At 36.0% G+C, this 19,324-nt stretch overlaps 8 protein-coding genes across 8 annotated transcripts; 5 read left to right on the forward strand and 3 right to left on the reverse strand. All coding sequences in view use genetic code 12, as the record gives it.

The window, feature by feature from the left end:
• Positions 1–532: 532 nt before the first annotated feature.
• Positions 533–2,122, forward strand: CORT_0A07550 (Ade4 phosphoribosylpyrophosphate amidotransferase; the record flags this gene model as incomplete). Its single annotated transcript, XM_003866532.1, has 1 exon — positions 533–2,122. The coding sequence occupies one exon, from the start codon at positions 533–535 to the stop codon at positions 2,120–2,122; it is 1,590 nt and encodes a 529-aa protein (XP_003866580.1).
• A 1,535-nt stretch (positions 2,123–3,657) lies between these two features.
• CORT_0A07560 (Vrg4 GDP-mannose transporter) lies at positions 3,658–4,752 on the forward strand (the record flags this gene model as incomplete). The annotated part of the gene is made up of 1 exon (XM_003866533.1): positions 3,658–4,752. The coding sequence occupies one exon, from the start codon at positions 3,658–3,660 to the stop codon at positions 4,750–4,752; it is 1,095 nt and encodes a 364-aa protein (XP_003866581.1).
• Positions 4,753–5,240: 488 nt separating this feature from the next.
• Positions 5,241–8,216, forward strand: CORT_0A07570 (Cse1 protein; the record flags this gene model as incomplete). The annotated part of the gene is made up of 1 exon (XM_003866534.1): positions 5,241–8,216. The coding sequence occupies one exon, from the start codon at positions 5,241–5,243 to the stop codon at positions 8,214–8,216; it is 2,976 nt and encodes a 991-aa protein (XP_003866582.1).
• A 319-nt stretch (positions 8,217–8,535) lies between these two features.
• Positions 8,536–9,597, reverse strand: CORT_0A07580 (Hap2 CCAAT-binding factor; the record flags this gene model as incomplete). Its single annotated transcript, XM_003866535.1, has 1 exon — positions 8,536–9,597. One exon carries the CDS (start codon positions 9,595–9,597, stop codon positions 8,536–8,538), a length of 1,062 nt encoding a protein of 353 aa, XP_003866583.1.
• A 908-nt stretch (positions 9,598–10,505) lies between these two features.
• Positions 10,506–13,298, forward strand: CORT_0A07590 (hypothetical protein; the record flags this gene model as incomplete). The annotated part of the gene is made up of 1 exon (XM_003866536.1): positions 10,506–13,298. One exon carries the CDS (start codon positions 10,506–10,508, stop codon positions 13,296–13,298), a length of 2,793 nt encoding a protein of 930 aa, XP_003866584.1.
• Positions 13,299–13,328: 30 nt separating this feature from the next.
• On the reverse strand, positions 13,329–14,237 carry CORT_0A07600 (U3-containing 90S preribosome processome complex subunit; the record flags this gene model as incomplete). Its single annotated transcript, XM_003866537.1, has 1 exon — positions 13,329–14,237. The coding sequence occupies one exon, from the start codon at positions 14,235–14,237 to the stop codon at positions 13,329–13,331; it is 909 nt and encodes a 302-aa protein (XP_003866585.1).
• Positions 14,238–14,382: 145 nt separating this feature from the next.
• On the forward strand, positions 14,383–16,437 carry CORT_0A07610 (Mto1 protein; the record flags this gene model as incomplete). The annotated part of the gene is made up of 1 exon (XM_003866538.1): positions 14,383–16,437. One exon carries the CDS (start codon positions 14,383–14,385, stop codon positions 16,435–16,437), a length of 2,055 nt encoding a protein of 684 aa, XP_003866586.1.
• Positions 16,438–16,470: 33 nt separating this feature from the next.
• CORT_0A07620 (hypothetical protein) lies at positions 16,471–19,293 on the reverse strand (the record flags this gene model as incomplete). Its single annotated transcript, XM_003866539.1, has 1 exon — positions 16,471–19,293. The coding sequence occupies one exon, from the start codon at positions 19,291–19,293 to the stop codon at positions 16,471–16,473; it is 2,823 nt and encodes a 940-aa protein (XP_003866587.1).
• Positions 19,294–19,324: the final 31 nt, after the last annotated feature.

Genomic DNA, 19,324 nt, shown 5'->3' on the forward strand with positions numbered 1-19,324 from the left:
AAAAGTAATTTTTTTTTTTTTTGGCTTTTTTTTTTGGAAGTTTTTTGGATCAATGGGATTATGGAGGCAAAATGAATGAGAAGGAGCTACTACGAAGTGTGTGTTGCAGATAGAAAAAGCGTTTTTTTTGATGTACTTGTTGTTAATATATGTCTCCATATTTTGTTGTGAAAAGGTACATTGTTAGTGCGGAGTAGGATGTAGTGGATGTAGTGGATCTAGACCTCTAAGATTAATCATCTTTCAGATATTTCGACACATTTTAGCAGTGAATGCTCCCTGGAGAATCTTCTAGAGTCTTCTACCTTCGCAAGATTACAACCTATGAGAATAGGGGATACATATCTGATCTTCTTCCATCTCCACTGTTTATGTTCTCCCGATCTTTTTTTCGTTTGGCGCTTACCAATTAATTAGCGCATCTCTTGGTTACAAAAATTTTTGACTTCGTTTGCATCTCTTCTTTTTCTAAGATTTATAATCTTCAAGGTTCAAACCTTTTTCATCAAACGTATATATCAAAGTTTTTGCAATGTGTGGTATACTAGGTATTGTATTGGCTAATCAACATATCAATGTTGCCCCTGAGTTATTTGAAGGAGCCATGTTTTTACAACATCGTGGTCAAGATGCCGCTGGTATTGCAACTTGTGGGCCCAAGGGTAGATTATACCAGTGTAAAGGAAATGGAATGGCCCGCGATGTTTTCACTCAACAAAGGATGTTGAATCTTATTGGAAATATGGGAATTTGTCATTTGCGTTATCCAACTGCTGGTTCAAGTGCCGGATCAGAAGCTCAACCTTTCTATGTCAATAGTCCCTATGGTATTTCTTTGAGTCATAATGGTAATTTGGTCAACTCAATAGAGTTGAGAAAACATTTAGATGAAGTTGTTCATCGTCATATCAATACTGATTCCGATTCGGAATTGTTATTGAATATCTTTGCTTCGGAAATGGACAAGTTTAATAAAAGTAGAGTCAATAATGCTGATGTGTTTACCGCGTTGGCTGAGACCATGCAAAGAATTAGAGGTGCTTATGCTTGTGTTGCCATGTTGGCAGGATATGGTCTTATTGGATTCAGAGATCCAAATGGTATTAGACCATTGTTGATTGGTGAAAGAGTTAATGAAAATGGAACCAAGGATTTTATGTTGTCATCAGAAAGTGTTGTTTTGAAATCACATGGTTTCAAGAAATTCCGTGATGTACATCCAGGAGAAGCAGTAATTATTCAAAAAAATGGTGATCCTGAATTTAAACAAGTTGTTAAACCAAAGATTTTTGCACCTGATATTTTTGAGTATGTTTATTTCGCTAGACCTGATTCAGTATTGGATGGTGTATCAGTATACAGATCCAGAATCGAAATGGGAATTAAATTAGCCAACAAGATTAAACGTGATATGGATGAAAATGATATTGATGTTGTCATATCTGTTCCTGATACTGCAAGAACTAGTGCTTTCCAATGTGCTGTCAGTTTAGGTAAACCTTATCGTGAAGGGTTTGTTAAAAATAGATATATCGGGAGAACATTCATCATGCCCAATCAACAAGAAAGAAGATCATCAGTGAGGAGGAAGTTGAATGCTATGGATTCAGAATTTGAAAATAAAAATGTTCTTATTGTTGACGACTCAATAGTAAGAGGTACAACTTCAAAGGAGATTGTCTTGATGGCAAGAGAAGCTGGTGCCAAAAAGGTGTATTTTGCATCATGTGCTCCCCCAATCAGGTACAATCATATTTACGGTATCGATTTAGCTGATACTAAAGCCCTTGTTGGGTTCAATAGAACCGAAGAAGAAATTTCCGAAGTAATTGGAGCAGACAAGGTGATTTATCAAGATTTACATGATTTAGTTGATTGTTGTAAATCCGACAAGATTAAAGAATTTGAAGTTGGTGTCTTTACCGGTGCTTATATCACTGGGGTTGAAGATAACTATTTACAGGAATTGGAAAAAATTAGGGCTCAAAATCAACGTTTAACTGAATTACAAAACGGTACTGCATTGAAAGGATTTAGTGTTGATGCATGTATAGATCAAGGAGATATGGTTGATGTTAAAGCTGAAGTTGATATAAGTATTTACAATCGTGGTGATTACTAAGAAAAAGAGGATGCTTGATTCAAGACTGTGAATATGACAATTTTATAGAAATAATGATTTATTCTGTTACCGAAGAGTAGGTTGTATTTTGTCGTATCATTCTCTCTGAAATTGAATATCAAATGAGTAAATTAATTCTCGTATATGTACAATAGACTAAAAACAAAATACGAGTTATCGACCTGTTTCTTTAATGGTGCTATTGCAACGATCCTTTGTGAGATCTACAATCAGTGAGTTACTTACTTCGGAGCTGTTGTCGGTTTAAAAGTAGACTGTAAACACTAATCTTTTGGTTTGAATCTTGAATACCAAGGCATATTCTATGATACAGAACCTTTTAGCTGTTTTCATTTTTCATGTTTCATGTTTCATTTTTCATTCTTCAGCTTTTTAATCGTGGATAGGTTAGTCTAGAAGGATGTTATTACATCTACTCATTTACCTGGCCACCTTTAGTCCGTCATATATTGGTTTTTCATTCCTCCCATTCCATTTTAGGGAAAAAAATGTCTGATTTCGGAAATATTTAAACAAAATCAAATGTAATTATTACACAAATCCGGTTACAAAAGTTTTGAACAAAAAGAGGTGAAGAGGACAAAACGCGTATAAATTGGAACAAGCGTGCTGAGATGGATGGCTACAGATGTAGGGACTGGGACTCACACCTTATTAACTCTTCAAACAGATGATTTTACGGTATGCACAGATACAAACTGAAATTTACTTGAACTGACAATAATTTTTCCCATAACGCGTCTCTCACTCTGCACCAAAAAGCATCAAAACTTGTTGAAGATAATGATCCCGATATTGTGATGCAGATTTCACATTCGCTTTGTGTATGTACACTTTGAATGTTTCAGGTACAACCGCTTAAATCTCAAGTTGTGTAAGCCTAAAAGCTAAGGCACAGACTCTTGCTGTAAGTATGAGCCTTGCTGGAAAGAGGAAGCAGCGTTGTACAAGATGTTTCCAACGCGTATTCAAGCATCGAAACTCACACACAAGATAACCTTCTTACAGATGGATCTCCCGTACTGATATGAAAAGTCACTAACACCAAGTTTGATGAAGGCTGGTTGTTTGAACCAACAACGTGGTCGATCTCCCCTCCCCCCTCCGTTTCATTGTTGCAATTATTGTTTTGTTCTATTGTTTAGGACATACACGACTTTTGATGGCTTTGAAACACCCTTCCTGCAATACTTATCTAATTAAAGACAAAAGAAAAAATGTAAACAATAAACAAACAAACAAACAAATAAGACACGACACAAACAATTTGCGACACCTAATTAATTGTTTTGTTTTTTGTTTTTTATTTTTTTAAAAAATTTTTTTTTTTTTCTTTTTCTTCAACAGTAAGGGCGATTTAAACAAAATCTTTCTTCCTCTGACCACAAGTCTTCTTTAAAGAAAAGTATTATACTACAACCTTTTGAGTTATTACATCTTGATCTGTGTTATTTAGACAAGAGATCCAAATAAGCTACTACTAATCATAACATACACACTTACGATTTAAGTGTATGGGAATTATTCTGGCTTACTTAATTGGTCAAACTGTATATTTAATCAAACGGAAAGTTTTCAATAAGCACAACACAGCATCAGATATGGAGAAAGGAAACACGCCTAGTGCAGGTCACTCATTGGCCAGTACGATCACCAACTCAGGTCCAATTTCAATCTTTGCCTATTGTTTATCATCGATTTTAATGACTGTTACTAATAAATTTGTTGTATCTGGTTTCAATTTCAATTTGAATTTCCTTTTATTGGCGGTACAATCTATTGTTTGTATCTTCACCATTGGTACTTTAAAAACATTTGGTATTATTACCTATAGACAATTCAATAAAGACGAAGCTAAGAAATGGTCACCTATTGCATTTTTATTAGTTGGAATGATTTATACTTCATCAAAAGCTTTACAGTATTTATCAATTCCAGTTTACACTATTTTTAAAAATTTGACAATTATTTTGATTGCATATGGTGAAGTTATTTGGTTTGGAGGTAAGGTCACTACTATGGCTTTAAGTTCATTCTTGTTGATGGTTTTCTCATCAGTTATTGCTTATTATGGTGACAAAGGTGAAGCCAAGACTGTTGATGATCAATTTCAGTTATATTTGGGTTATTTCTGGATGTTTACTAATTGCTTTGCTTCAGCTGCATTTGTTTTAATTATGAGAAAAAGAATTAAGTTGACCAATTTCAAAGATTTCGACACCATGTACTACAACAATCTTTTATCGATCCCAATCTTGTTGGTTTTCACCTTTTTATTTGAAAATTGGTCACCAGAAAATTTGGAAAAGAATTTCCCTGCTGACAATAGAGTTGCTACTATCGTAGCTATGATTTTAAGTGGTGCCTCATCGGTTGGTATTTCTTATTGTAGTGCTTGGTGTGTTAGAGTTACTTCATCAACTACTTATTCCATGGTTGGTGCTTTGAATAAATTACCAATTGCATTGAGTGGGTTGATTTTTTTCAATGCTGCTGTCAATTTCTGGTCAGTTTCATCCATCTTTGTTGGATTTGTTGCTGGTTTGGTTTATGCTGTTGCAAAACAAAAGCAGCAAAAAGAAGCTCAAGGTTTACCAACCACCAAGTAGAGTTAAGTTCGGGATCTTTAGTAAGTAAGAAAAAGGACATAGAGGCTGATTGTTTGGAAAGAGAGGGTGTGAATAAGTGGATAAGTAAAGTTTCATTTGGTTTGCAGAATATAATAGAGTGTTTTTTTTCTTCATTATTTATGCTGGCATCCTCTGTAGATGACTTCTGGAAGGGTGTGTCATAGACTGAATCCTGTTGAATGAGTTGACCTCATCCCAATGTCAAATTGTGTAGTGTCGTGCAATCCAATGTTGTGACATTGAAATAATTTTTTCTTTCTTCAATGAGAGACAGAGAGAAGGAAGTTGTGTTGCCAAAAACCATCCTTTCTTCTATTAATCATCAGACTTTACAACAATAACATCTTCATCAACAGAGTCGTTGATAAACAACAGACTACACGGATCAATTGCATTTATTGTATTATATACACCACATACATCATTTTCTTTCATCACATTACGCAACGCATAGCTTTGTTTACAACATGTCAGTTGAAAACTCATTAGAATCGATCCCAACGATCTTGGAGCAATCATTGATCCCACAGTATTCCAATCAAGCAGAAAAGACCCTCAAATCAATCGAAAATGAACCGGGTTTCTCCATCAACTTACTACATATCATTGCATCGACAAATCTTTCCAATTCAGTTCGATTAGCAGCAGCATTATATTTTAAGAACTTAGTGAAGAGAAAATGGATTACTGAAGATGGAACCAACTATCTTCTACCATTGGAAGATGTCACCAAAATTAAATTTGAAATTATTGATGTTATGATTCACTTACCAAATCAATTACAAATTCAAATTGGTGAAGCAATTACATTAATTGCTGAGTGTGATTTCCCTCATAATTGGCCAAATTTGATTGATACTTTGGTTTCCAAATTATCTTTAACTGATTTTGTCAATAACAAAGCAATCTTGTTAGTTTCACATTCAATTTTCAAAAAATGGCGACCACTTTTCCGTTCAGATGAATTATTTTTAGAGATTAAATTAGTTTTGGAGAAATTTGTTGAACCATTTTTGAAACTATTTATTGAATTGGATCATTTGATTGATAAGCTGAAGGATAATGAAGCTCAATTGGGGATTTATTTTGAAAATTTATTGTTATTGATGCAAATTTATTATGATTTTAATTGTCAAGATATTCCTGAGTTTTTTGAAGATCATATGAATGAATTGATGAATATTGTTCATAAATACTTGGTTTATGATAACCCTTTACTATTGAAAAAGGATGAAGATGAGGAAGTTGATGTATTGATTAAAGTCAAGACATCAATTATTGAGTTGTTGTCATTGTATGTAACAAGATATGCTGATGTTTTTGAACCATTGATTCAAACTTTTATTACATCGGTTTGGGATTTGATCAACAATTTTGTCACCAAACAACCTAAATTCGATTTATTGGTGGTTAAGGCTTTACACTTTTTATCATCAATTATCAAAATTCCCACCTACCAATCACTTTTCCAAAGTGAACAATCGGTGAATGAAATTATTGAAAAGATTATATTACCTAATATCATGTTGAGAGAGAATGATGAGGAAACATTTGAAGATGAACCTATCTTATATGTGAGGTCTGATTTGGAAGGATCCGATTTCGATTCAAGAAGGAAAAGTGCTACTGATTTCTTGAGAGAATTGAAAGAATTGAATAGCGAATTGCTAACTACAACCGTTATGAAGTATGTTAATCAATTTTTAAGCTTTGCTACAAATGATTGGAAAAACAAAGATACCGCTATTTATCTATTCAGTTCACTAGCGACGAAGGGAAGTGTAACCAATGTTGGAGTCACCTCAACCAACGTACTTGTTGATGTGGTTGACTTTTTCTCCAAAAATATTGCTCATGATTTAGAATCGAACGAAGTGCATCCAATCTTACAAGTCGATGCTATTAAATACATCTTCACATTTAGAAATCAGCTCACCAAAGAACAACTTTTAATCACTATTCCTAGATTAATCAGTCACCTTGAAGTTAATTCCAATGTTGTTGTATACACATATTCAGCAATCACAATTGAAAAATTACTTTCAATGACCAATTTCAGTCAAGGTCATCAACCAGTTTTCAACAAAAATGATATTGAACCATTTGTTACGCCATTGTTGACTAAATTGTTTAACTTGATTCTTATGAATAGTGTTAGCTCGCCAGAGAAATTGGCTGAAAACGAATTTCTCATGAAGTGTATTATGAGAGTATTGAACACTTGTGAAGATCTGTTTACCGAAAGAGTTCCCATCATTGACCAATTATTGCAGATTCTTAAAATCACCGCCAAAAATCCATCCAATCCTAAATTTTCTCATTATACATTTGAATCATTGGCATTACTTTTTAAATATGGGGCTCAACAAGATTCGAAAAATATTAATCAATATATTGAACATGCTATTCCTGGTTTACTTAATATTCTTTCTGAAGATGTTCAAGAATATGTTCCATATACATTCCAAATCTTGGCTTATTTATTGGAGAACTACCCCAAATCGGGTGGATTACCAGAAACTTATAAATCATTAATTCAACCATTGATGTCACCTTCAGTATGGCAATTCAAGGGAAACATCCCAGGAATCACAAGGTTACTAATTTCAATTTTGGAACATGATCCAACATTTTTCGTCGAAGCCAACCATTTAACTCCATTATTGGGAGTTTTTCAAAACTTATTAGCTAGTAAAGCCAATGATACATATGGATTTGATTTGATTCAAAGTATATTGTTTAATGTCCCATTGACTTCATTACAACCATATTTAAGCAACATTGCTCGTTTGATCCTTACTAGGTTGCAAAAATCACGTACTGATAAATTTGTTAAACGATTTGTCGTGTTTTTGAATGTTGTGACAACTGTCAATTTAAGTGATGTGAAATATACAAATAGTGATGCGATATCGGGAGGTGACTTTATCATACAATTGATTGATTCAGTACAACTGGGATTATTTGGACAAATTTATTCATCGTTTATGTTGTCCACATCATCAGTATTGGCTAATTTACAAGATAAGAAAATTGTCAATATTGGTATTAGTGTCTTGTTGACGAATCCTAATTTCCAATCACATTATAGTAATTTAGTTGTTGATACCATTGAAAGATTGATTGAGAATTTAAATTCCTACGAAGGTATAGCTAAGGGAAACACTAGTGCCGTGAGCAATGGAGCCAACATTGCAGTTGGTTCTGTGTCTACTGGCGGATTGAATGAATTAGATTCAGACTTATCTACATTTGGATCTCATTATTCTAAATTGGCAGCAATTGCCAATTCACCATTTGATCCATTATCTTCACAAATCAAAAATAATGATTTTGAATTAATTAAATCAACTATATTGGCAAATATTAAAAAAGTTGATGGATCAATTTTGAATCAATTGAATGGAGATACTCAAACATTGTTACAAAAAATGGCATACTAGTGACAGCCAGGCGTATATGAAGTAGTTGATGGTTCAAGTAGTGTGTGTGTGATTTTTAATAATAAAAGTACATATAAAATTATATAACAGAATAGTAACTATTTTCGAGTACAAAATTATTGGAATAACAAAAAACTGAAGTATCCTTGAAGAAAGGGTGAACTGAAACTGAAAAAAATGAGGAGAATATATATGTTGCTTTTCGAAGCAAATTATAATTGTACTAGTTCGGTTGCTCGTGGGTGAGCATCAATATCTGGGAGGATGATGCAAAATGATGTTAATCGAAATGGTGTGTGCACAGTTGTGAAGCCCATTATCAGCTTATGCTATGTTGCTCTTGTTTTACAGTGGTTGTTTCTGTCGAATGGGTGATACCATTACTTCCAACTTGATTCAATTCCTCCTTCACTATATTCCCATTTCCACTAACTTCGTTTTCATGTGTCTGTTGACTATCTCCCCAAGTGGGTTCAGTTTTAATGCCTTTATTGGTGTTTGTATCTCCACCAGTAGTATTATTTGTACTGTCAGTTACTCCACTATTACCATCGTTGTTGGCAGTTCCACCTACTTCTCCGATACCTTCTCCCTCCCCACTTTGCTCCTGGTTCTGTTTAACTTCCAATTCCTCTTGTTTTTTCTTCTTTTCCAATTCAGCAATTTCACTCGCAGTCAAAAACCGCCCGCCCTGTCCTCTAGGTCTTCTCATTGCATGTTTATGTCTTGATTCATGCAAGTATGGTTTCCTTATTCTCGCAATTTTTAAATTTTCTTCCAATTTAGCTCTTGCTATACGTCTCTTTAATATACGATGATATTGTTTAGCATTAACGTAAAATGGCTGTTCTGTTGATGTTGCGGTTGCTGCTGTTGGGTCAGAATTGGGGCCAGGTGTAGGATCTTCGGATGTTGGTGGTACTGCTTGGTCCATGTTGTTGTCTCCTATTGGCGTGTTGTTGTCGAGTATATCTGAGTTGGAACCATTTGGTATCGTTGTTGTTGCTGGACGATGGACGCTCATTGAAGAGTCGGATGGAATATGTTGAAGATGAGGTTGTTGTGGGTGGTGTTGTTGGTGTTGCTGGTGCTGATATTGTGGTTGATTTTGATCTTGGTGTGTATTATTGTGGTTCTGGTAGTCAATGTTATCGAAATATGAAGATGTCGTACTTGATGTCGGAGATACACCACCGTCCAATGTCGCATAGTATGAAGCAGGTATCAGTGGCGGTACTTCCCCTGTGGAACTCTGTTGTTGTGGCTGCTGCTGCTGTTGTTGTTGTTGCTGCTGCTGCTGCTGCAGTGGCTGTTGTGGTTGCTGCTGATCATTGGTATGCGATTGATGGTCATAAAACGTGGAGGATTGTAATGAAGTCATAATAAGAGCAAGTGCTTTCCAAAAAGGCTACGTTTTTCTGTGAAACTTGGGTTGATGAAAGTAAAATTGAAATAGAATTGAGTATGCGGCTGATATATACCCTGGGTACGTTCTGTTGTTTCAAAGGGTGTTGTGCGTTTTTGCTAAGCGGATAATTAGTCTTTTGAAAAACTTTTTGGGTTTCTTCTTTTGTGAACATATTTCGATTGAAATTGAAATTGAAATTTTTTGTTCTTTTTTTCCTTTTTATGTCGGAAAATGTGCGACATCGGAAAACTCCATTTCAATAATAATAGAAGTGTACGAGAACAGACAGAAGTACTATAGTACCTAAAAAAATTAGACTCAAATTACAAAATACTCTAGTGCTGTACTCATATCATTAACCCGGTTCATCTTTCACCATAAAATTTTCTTATTACTGGTGAAGAAAAAAACGAATTTCTTGATTTGTTCCAAAATTGATGCAATAACTCACCCAAAGGGTATTTAGTTGCAAAAATTAAAATACAAAAGTTCGAATAACCGCCCCCAAGAGAGATGCATAAACTTAAACTTTCTCTAAAAAGACTTTAAAGAATACAATTAAGTCCGAGGGAAGCCCCATTGGCTCTTAGTTTCCTCTATTCAATACTAATTGTTTAGGCTGTTATCGAAACAAACACCACGACAGAGCTGTTTTATCAGCACATATTTGTTCACTGGCAGTAGAAATGCTACTGATCCGGAATAATAGTTCTAGAGAACTTCATCTGACCACTAACGACCAACTTTATTGACTGCCAATAAAGTCAATCTTCATATACTTAGAAATCTCGCTACCAATTTTGTTGATCTAAATGAAAAAAATATTGGTCAAGAACGTGTAGACATAAACATAGCTCCATTACCCCCCTTAAAGGCACGCAATGACAGATATATCCAATGGAGCTGATATTAATGACCAGTTTCAGTCAACTCTGGACAATGTTGACGAGATGTTTTCGAAATTGAGTATCCCTGAAATTCAGCGATTATCATCTCAATACAATGCAATCATTGCAACAACAAAAGATGAACTACATAATCTTGTCAGTGACAAATATCGTGATTTGATCAAGATTGCTGAAGATATTGGTGATTTACGAAATAAATCATTAACAATTGAAGAAAATCTACAAGAAATCTCGTATAAACCATCAACGTTTGTATCCCCATATAAGGATTCATACGCTAAATTCGATTCCATTGTACGAGATCAAAATGCAACTGAAGCTAAACGAAATTCGAGATCAGTTATAGTTCGAAACGTTATTCAAAAGAGATTGGCTAAATTGGCCAGCAAGGTCTCATGTGAAGGACCCAGTCCGTTGCTTCATACATCCAACTTCATACCATTTGCGAAGGAGCTATACACGATAGAAATTGTTTTCCAAGATGTATTGAATGAAAAGAAAGATCTTCAGAAGCAAATAAAAAACATCAAGCACCACTTGCTTGAATACTTTGAGTATGAGATATCGGTCTATAATTTTCCCTTGACGCTGTTCAATTCCAACGATAAATTCAGTCTTCGTCAACGGTTTTTAGAAAAGGATTTCATTACGGATCCACAATCGAAGCTTGCTGATAATATTTCAATTATTGGAGACGACTTTGATGAGTTTTCAGATGAAGATGACGATAATTCCTATGACGAAGTTCAAGAAAAGCATGAAAGATTTGATAAATTGGACACCTTCAAACACACAAACTATAATAGAAACGTCCTGGCCTTGTGTAATTATTTGGTGTGTTACACCATATTATCAAATGACAACTCAAGCAGTGAAGCCGTAAAACACAAGTTGATAGACCTCAGAATGACGTATTTGAACAAGTTGCTAAATTTGCTGGACCAGAATAACCACACTGTCAATTATCGCCTGGTATTTTTGTATTTGGAAAACACATGCAATTACCTTAGAGGCTACTTTGGAGATTCAGCTAGCAGTGATTATTTTCGGACTCTTCGAGACATAGCTAAGCCATGGAGTTTGGTAGAGCTTGTCGGCCATAAAGGGTGGATTGATGATAAGAAAGTTGATTTTGGTGAAGCTATTGATGTAAAACGAGAAAAGACAGAGGTAAGTCTAAAGGACTTTGACAAACTTATGGGTTTCATCTCGCAATTAGTTACTAGCTCATCTCAGTCTGAAGCATCACTCACGATAGATGCTCTCTCTACATCCATTGTCAAATATTACAATTTCATAATAAGTTTGAAAACATTGGATGATGCAACCAAGAATACTGGCTCACTCTCTCAATTGGTTGAACTTGTTTCTGAATCACAATTACTCAATAAAATGTCGGAAAACCTTGAGGTCTTAATCAAAAAGATTTATGAAAGCCACATATCGAAATTAATGAGTGAAAAAGGAGTACTAGGAACAGTATTAGATGTTTTAGAAAGTGCAATCAGTCAACGGGCCATTCACAATGCATTTGACGCTGACGTGGTAAATTTGATGGATTATAACCTTGGTGAATATATGAACTTAGTTATGAACAATGACCAACATGCCAACAAAACTCCATATAACACCACTCACCAATTGAATCAATGGTTAAATGAGTGTTTCCAATTGAGAAAGATTACCGATTTCGATCGTGATACTTCTCTGTTGTTCATGGGACAAAAGGATATCTATGACTATCTTCCTCAATTATACCACAATTTACAAAATGATGGAGTAAAATGGGGCGACTTCACCGCTAATACCTTGAAAGAACGATTTCAAACACTCCACGCAACCGTGAATCAAAGTTTCAACCAAGAGATTTCGAAATTCTGTACATATTTGCTAAAGTTGAGTGCTGAAAAAGGTGAAGTTAGCAAATTGATATACCTAATTGGACTTTTGACAAGTTTACGAGATGTAATTAAATACAACAGTACCGAGACAAACAATGATACAAAGGAATTGATAACCACAATGGATTCTAATATTGACAAGTTGTTCCAAAAAGTTGTATCTCGTGTATTGGATGATAAAGTTGACCATATACGACAATTGATTTTGACAAAAGAGTCAGAGGTTGATGCAGTTGATATACCAACAAGACCCAATCTTCTGTTGGCTCTGAGATTGTATGAATTAGCTCAAATATTCCTTACACAAGCGAATAAAATCGAGTCTAAGAATGTGAGTTTGTTTCTGAACTCATCATCGACACTGGACCAATTTGTTAAAGTGAAGAACGAGTGGTTTGAGAAGCTGATCGAAATGATCGTGTCTAAAATCAACACTTCTAAGGATTTCGAGAGTGACAAAATTGAAGCGAAAGAAAATAAAGTTGTAGGATCTAATGGAGACTCAGAACATGAGGCAAAGGAGAACAAATTCGAAAACTGCAATGGAGAATCAGAGAAGATGAAACATAAAGAGACAAAATCCAACGGAAACTCAGAACTTAAGGCAAAGGAGAATGAAGTAGCAGAACCCAACAGAGGCTCATCACAATCACGAACTTCTACACTACAAACAGCAGCAAACATTGCATTCATACAATTATTTTACAAATCCAAAATTGATGCTCAGATCATCAAAAATATAAGCGACTCCATTCATGCCACAGCTGATCAACCATTCAACGAGAATACTTTGGAGATTATATCAAGTGGTGTTTCTTCATTTTACAAAACTAGGAAAAATGTATATTTACCTCTACTGTCGTAACATACACGCCCTATATATACAATATTTATTTTAATAAAGGTAAACTTTCAGCCCTTGCTTTGTCAAATCCTTCAATACTTCAAATGTCTCCTTTATATCCCATATATTTTGTTTCTTTTGATCTAGATATGAATTATCCACAAGAATAATCTTCACTTCTGCTTTTTGTAACTGTGAATCTGGACTGTTTAACACTTTTTGTAGTCTCCCTGGCGTACAGCATAATACACGAGATTTTGTTGATTTAACCAATTTCAAATCAACGTCTATTTTGTTCTTGTTGATTAGTTTTAACGAACTTCCATTCAAGTCTTTGGTTGCACGATGTACATCACATGCTCGTATTGCTGACATGGAAACAATAGCTATGAATTTACGAGCATTTTCTATTTGTTCATCGTTACCATCGTTGCTTTCTTGTTTCGCATCTTCACCCTTCTTGTTCTTTTTGTTCTTCAGTTTGGCCAGTTGCTGCTGTTGTTGTTTGCCAGGTAGCATATTCTTAAATCTTTGATTGATATAGTCCAGTAAATTATCCAATGTTCTTGGTTTAGTGAATTCAGAAGTTGATCGAATATCATTCTTTGTGAAGTATAAATCACTTAGTTCCAATGCTGATAAATTTGTATGTTTTCTACTGATTTTTGAATTAATAAATTCAGCAATTACTTCAGGATTTTCTTCTAATGAAATATTCTTCTTTTGTTGAGTATCCAATTCCATCTTCATTTTCTTCTTTTCTTTTAAATTTGACGATTCCTTTTTACGCTTACGTGGATTAGCCTCGTCGTTTGATTTCGTTGTGGGTTTCTCATTGTTGATCGGTTTGATTGTAGGTTGTGGTAATGCAACCAACTCTCCTTCGTCCTCAGAATATTGTACGTCGTATTCTAAGCCATCATCAAGGTCATCAGCTTCAGCGCTTGCTATGTACACCATTATAATTCTGTAAATGTATTGCAGGAATCCTTAAGAGTTGGAGTCAATTTTGTAATGAGATGAGATTTTAGAAGAATTTCCAAACAGAGTTACAAAAACAAAATCTTTTGAAGAGATTTTACACCAGAGAACTACAACATACTCCATGATCACTACATTATCAAAGAGAAGTCTGATCCTACCGAGAGCCCTTCATCTTCAAAATAGAAGCATCATTGTTAATGCTGACCTACGAGCAAAGCTAACCCAGTCTCAGAACCATCCAGTTGTGGTCATTGGCGGTGGACACGCTGGATGTGAAGCAGCAACGGGATCGGCAAGATCAGGGACCCCAACTACCTTGATAACACCAGAAATTAGCAAAATAGGTACAGCCTCATGTAATCCATCAATGGGAGGTGTTGGTAAAGGAACTCTTTTACGTGAAGTCGATGCTTTTGATGGTGTAAGTGCCAGAATTACCGACAAGGCAGGCATACATTTTCGAATATTGAATGCTTCAAAGGGTCCAGCTGTTCATGGCCCACGAGCGCAAATTGATAGAAAGATTTACTTGAATGAGATGCAAAGGGAAATTTGCAATTATGAGAATTTATCAATTATTGAAGCCCAAGTGAAGGATATAATAATAGAGCCAACCAACTTTGAGGACTACAATGGTCGTGGCTTTGGGACTGTTAGAGGTGTAATACTAGAAGGTGGCAGGATTTTGAAGTGTGAAAAGATTGTTGTCACCACAGGTACATTCTTAGGGGGTGAGATTCACATCGGTCTCAAAGCATTTCCATCTGGAAGAATGGGCGAAAAAGCGACGTTTGGATTATCAAAGACGTTCAGGGAAGCAGGGTTCAGATTAGGGAGGTTGAAAACAGGTACACCTGCTAGATTATCAGCCAAAACGATTGATTTTACTAATTTAATTGAACAACCATCAGATTTTCCACCTCAACCAATGTCGTATTTAAATGAAGGTGTTGATCTTGAAGACAAATTGGTCAAATGTTATCAAACTCAGACGACTCCGGAATTTCACAAGATGATTGCTGACAACTTGGATAAATCAATTCACATCAGAGAAACAGTCAAAGGCCCACGATACTGTCCCAGTATTGAGTCTAAAGTTATCAAATTCCCGCAAAAGCAGTCACACGTAGTATGGCTTGAACCTGAAGGACTCGATACTGATCTTATATATCCCAATGGTATATCTTGCACAATGCCAGAGGAAATTCAAGAACAAATTGTCAAATTGATGCCTGGCTGTGAAAATGTTAAAATGGTACAACCAGGGTATGGCGTGGAGTATGATTATGTTGACCCTAGAGAGCTTAAAATCACCCTCGAGACGAAATTGGTTGACGGATTGTACTTGGCAGGACAAATTAATGGAACTACTGGATACGAAGAAGCTGCTTCGCAAGGTTGTATTGCTGGTATCAATGCTGGTCTTTCATATTTGAAGAAACCGTTGTTGGAAATGAAGAGATCTGATGGATATATTGGTGTTTTGATTGATGACTTAATAACTAAGGGAGTTGAAGAACCATACAGAATGTTTACATCAAGATCAGAGTTTAGAGTGTCCATTCGTTCGGACAATGCAGATAAAAGACTAACTGAATTGGGATATAAGCTTGGAGTAGTTGGAAAGAAGAGATACGAATACTTCAAAAATGAGATTCAGCAGTTTAATGAGATAAAAGATCATTTGAAATGCCTTCGGCTTTCTGGAAAGTCCTGGTCACCTGCATTATCAGGAGCAGCCACTGATTTGAGATCAACCAATAAAGTTGATGGATGGAAATTATTATCGTACAAGGGAGTTTCCATTAAAGATGTACTTCCTCACATGGATACTTTCACAAGTAACAATACTCCGTCCTTTTATGAACATCTAACCAATAGATTGATGAATCGTATTGATGTTGAAAGTGATTACGAGCCATTCATGTCCAAAGAGAAAGCTCATCTCAGTGCTTACGAAGCCGATGAAAATTTACTTTTACCTACAAACTTCAACTACACCAATACTGGTAATTTGAAAATTTCTTATGAAGCTTGTTCAATTTTGAATACAATTCAACCAAAGACGATTGGACAAGCACGTCGTATTCAAGGCATTACACCCACTACCATTTTTGAACTTTTAAAACTTGTGAGAGGTAATCAAAAACAATATGCTGCTTCTGCTGCTCCATAGTGAAAATATCAGTAATATATTACTTGTACATACTTATTCAACATCGTCATCATCGTCGGATTTGTTTTTAAAATCAATATCTTCATCAAATTCCTCTGATCGTTCATTACCCGCCTTATTCGCATTACTATTGTTATTATCATTTTCATCAGCATTAGTACTCTCCTCAATTTCGTCGTTGTTTTCTTTTTCTTCTTCTTCTTCTTCTTCTTCTTCGTGATCTACCTCCTTATTTTCAATGAACAACCCACCTTCATCACCGGCTTCAAGTTCCGAAAGTGCTTTTTCAATACTATTTTCAAGCTCAATGATTAATTCAAGTGGAAAATTATCCTGAGCTATATCAAAGATTCGTTCTATATCACCCATGGTTTCTCCAGTTCCACCAAAATTGATTTGACGAAGGTACAAAATCAAGTCAGACACATCTACTGTATGCGAATCTCTCGAAAACGCATAAAGTTTCAAACTGTTCATTAGGTTTAGTAAGAAGTCATTTGAGTTGGATTGTATAAGCTGCAATATACTGTTTGGAAGCTTGTCTGTGTGTGGTGAATTACTGTCCAGGGTGCTCAAATCAAGTTTTTGATGACTTAGTAGTTTTCTGGTAATTAAGTCAACTTCAAGGATACTAAACTCTTCATCTTTTGGTTCGTTTGCCGAATTTCCATCAGTGGGTTGCTCGTCAGATAAGTCAACTTTATGAAAAGTATCAATTTCTACCTCCTCCGTGCTAGCTTTGTTACGAAGGATGCTAAAAATATTTTCTGTTTGGGAACTACCAGTATGATTGAGTTTTGAGTCATTTTGTTGATCAACTTCTGTATCCTGAGGTATGGTTTCAGTTGAAATGTGATTCTCGGAGACAATGGTATTGGGATCTGATTCACTACCTGGTGATCTTGCATGTGTTTTCTTTGAAACTTCGTCTGACTCTTCTATGATTTCTTTTGTCAGGGTTTGAGTTGGATCTCTGTCAACGAGAATAACTTCATCATCTACATCATTTGAGTCAAGGTTCTCAGGTTTGTGAACCGCTTCATTTTGATCAACCTGTGTCGGAATGTCATCTTGAAGCTTATCCAGAGTTGCCTGCTTAGACACTGAACCTTCATGGCTTGGATCGATCAATTGGACACGTTCTGTTTCTTCCGTTTCCTTAGATATTTTGTCTTCGCTTTCGAGCTCTAGAACATTGTCCTTGGTATTTTCTAGCTTGAATGAGTCTTGCTCACCATCCAGTGAAAAGGATCGTTTCTCATTTGACATCTCATTACTATCCTTCCCAGGAGTTGGCGCCTCATTGCTGTTCTTATTTTGTGTTTTCGTATTGTTGCTGGGTCCTGCTTCGAGCGAAGCTTGGTCAAGATCCTTCGCTTCAATGAAAGCATCATTGCGATGGGTCTCATATGCAGAGTCTTTATCATCATTTACTTGACCTTTCAGTTTATCTTGTTGGTTCAGTTCTAGATGCCCCTGCTCGAGAGTATTCACTCGCTCTACTTCTTCACTGTTAGCTGGACTCCGTTGTTCAGAGTTAACAGTTGGCCCATCAGATATTACATTCTCAAGCGCAGAATTTGAAGGTAGAATATTCGGGTTTTCTGCATCATCTGCTATCGGTTTTGGATGTTGATTTATCACCCTAGCACCAACTGCACCAGCTGCTTGCACGTCATGTTCGACCTCGGGCAGTTTAAGAAAAGAAGCACCGTGCTTGTTGAAAAAATGATTATTTGCATCATTATCACTTCTACCATCTTTATGCTTCTCCACCCTGTGTTTCGCTGGAGATCCAGCAGCACCCGATTCATGCCTCGCAACGTCAATTGTAAAGTCCGGTTTGGTCCCAATAATTTTCCTTTTCTTCCTCACTGGTTTTCCATTGTTAGATTTCAATACCAGCTCCTGGAATTCTTGACTGACAATGTTTGACTTTTTCTCATCATTATAAGCTTCCTTCCTCGTGGACTTTAATTTTTCAGCTTTTGCAGTTTGGGCTAGTAGAATTTTTTGCAAATATGAAACTCGCTTTTTTTCGGGCTTGTTTGCATCCGGAAGAGTTTCCAATTGGGACCTAGATTCGATTTGATTTAGCGTAGCAGTCGTTGGTACCGAAGTTTCAAGGTCAGTCTTTTCAATAGCAGAGGCTCCTACTGTGTCAGATCTTATGTTCTGTTCCGGAGTTGATATTCTATTTTCGCCCCGACTGGATGAAGGAGGTGTAGCGTTGGCAACTGCTTGTGCCTCGGTCAATTCTTCTCTCCTCGGATCCACAGATGTGAGCATTTTGCAAACGTATCGTAGGTAATCCAAAGTTATTGGGCCTTGGTAATTTACATCGTAGGGCGATTCAATGTGGTCCCTGATTGTGTTGGAATCTTCCCCAGTATGTGAGTCTGGTCTATCTTTTGAGTAGGTTAAATTAGGTAGGTTCTGAAAAGGATCGGCAGAACCCAAGGTTTTGGATTGCTGGCTCTTTCTTGGAGAGCTTCTTGGAGACGCTAGCCTTGCTGTAGTTTGAGAGAGCTCATGAGCAGGAAGGGGGACATTGAATTTTGTGGGTGAATGTGAAACTGATGGAATAAAGTTGGACAAAGACTTAGTTAATGTTTCTGATTGGGGTGCTTGTGGCAACACACTTGATCCAGAGCCGGTTCCAGTTCTTCTATGCTCATTTCTTGACATAATATATCTCCACCATCGGTAGGAACCCCTTCTAGTTGATTGTTGATTGTTGTGATTGAGTTTTTGTTTATATTTTGTGTTTTGTGACCGAATGCTACCAATTTCAGTTCCAAGTTCAAAATTTGAAATTTTTGGTTCCTTTTGATTGCTGTTAAGCAAGTCCGTCATTGTACAACTGAACAATTCATTCGTATTTTAT

This window comes from Candida orthopsilosis, assembly GCF_000315875.1.
Source record: "Candida orthopsilosis Co 90-125, chromosome 1 draft sequence".
NCBI lineage: Eukaryota > Fungi > Ascomycota > Pichiomycetes > Serinales > Debaryomycetaceae > Lodderomyces > Lodderomyces orthopsilosis.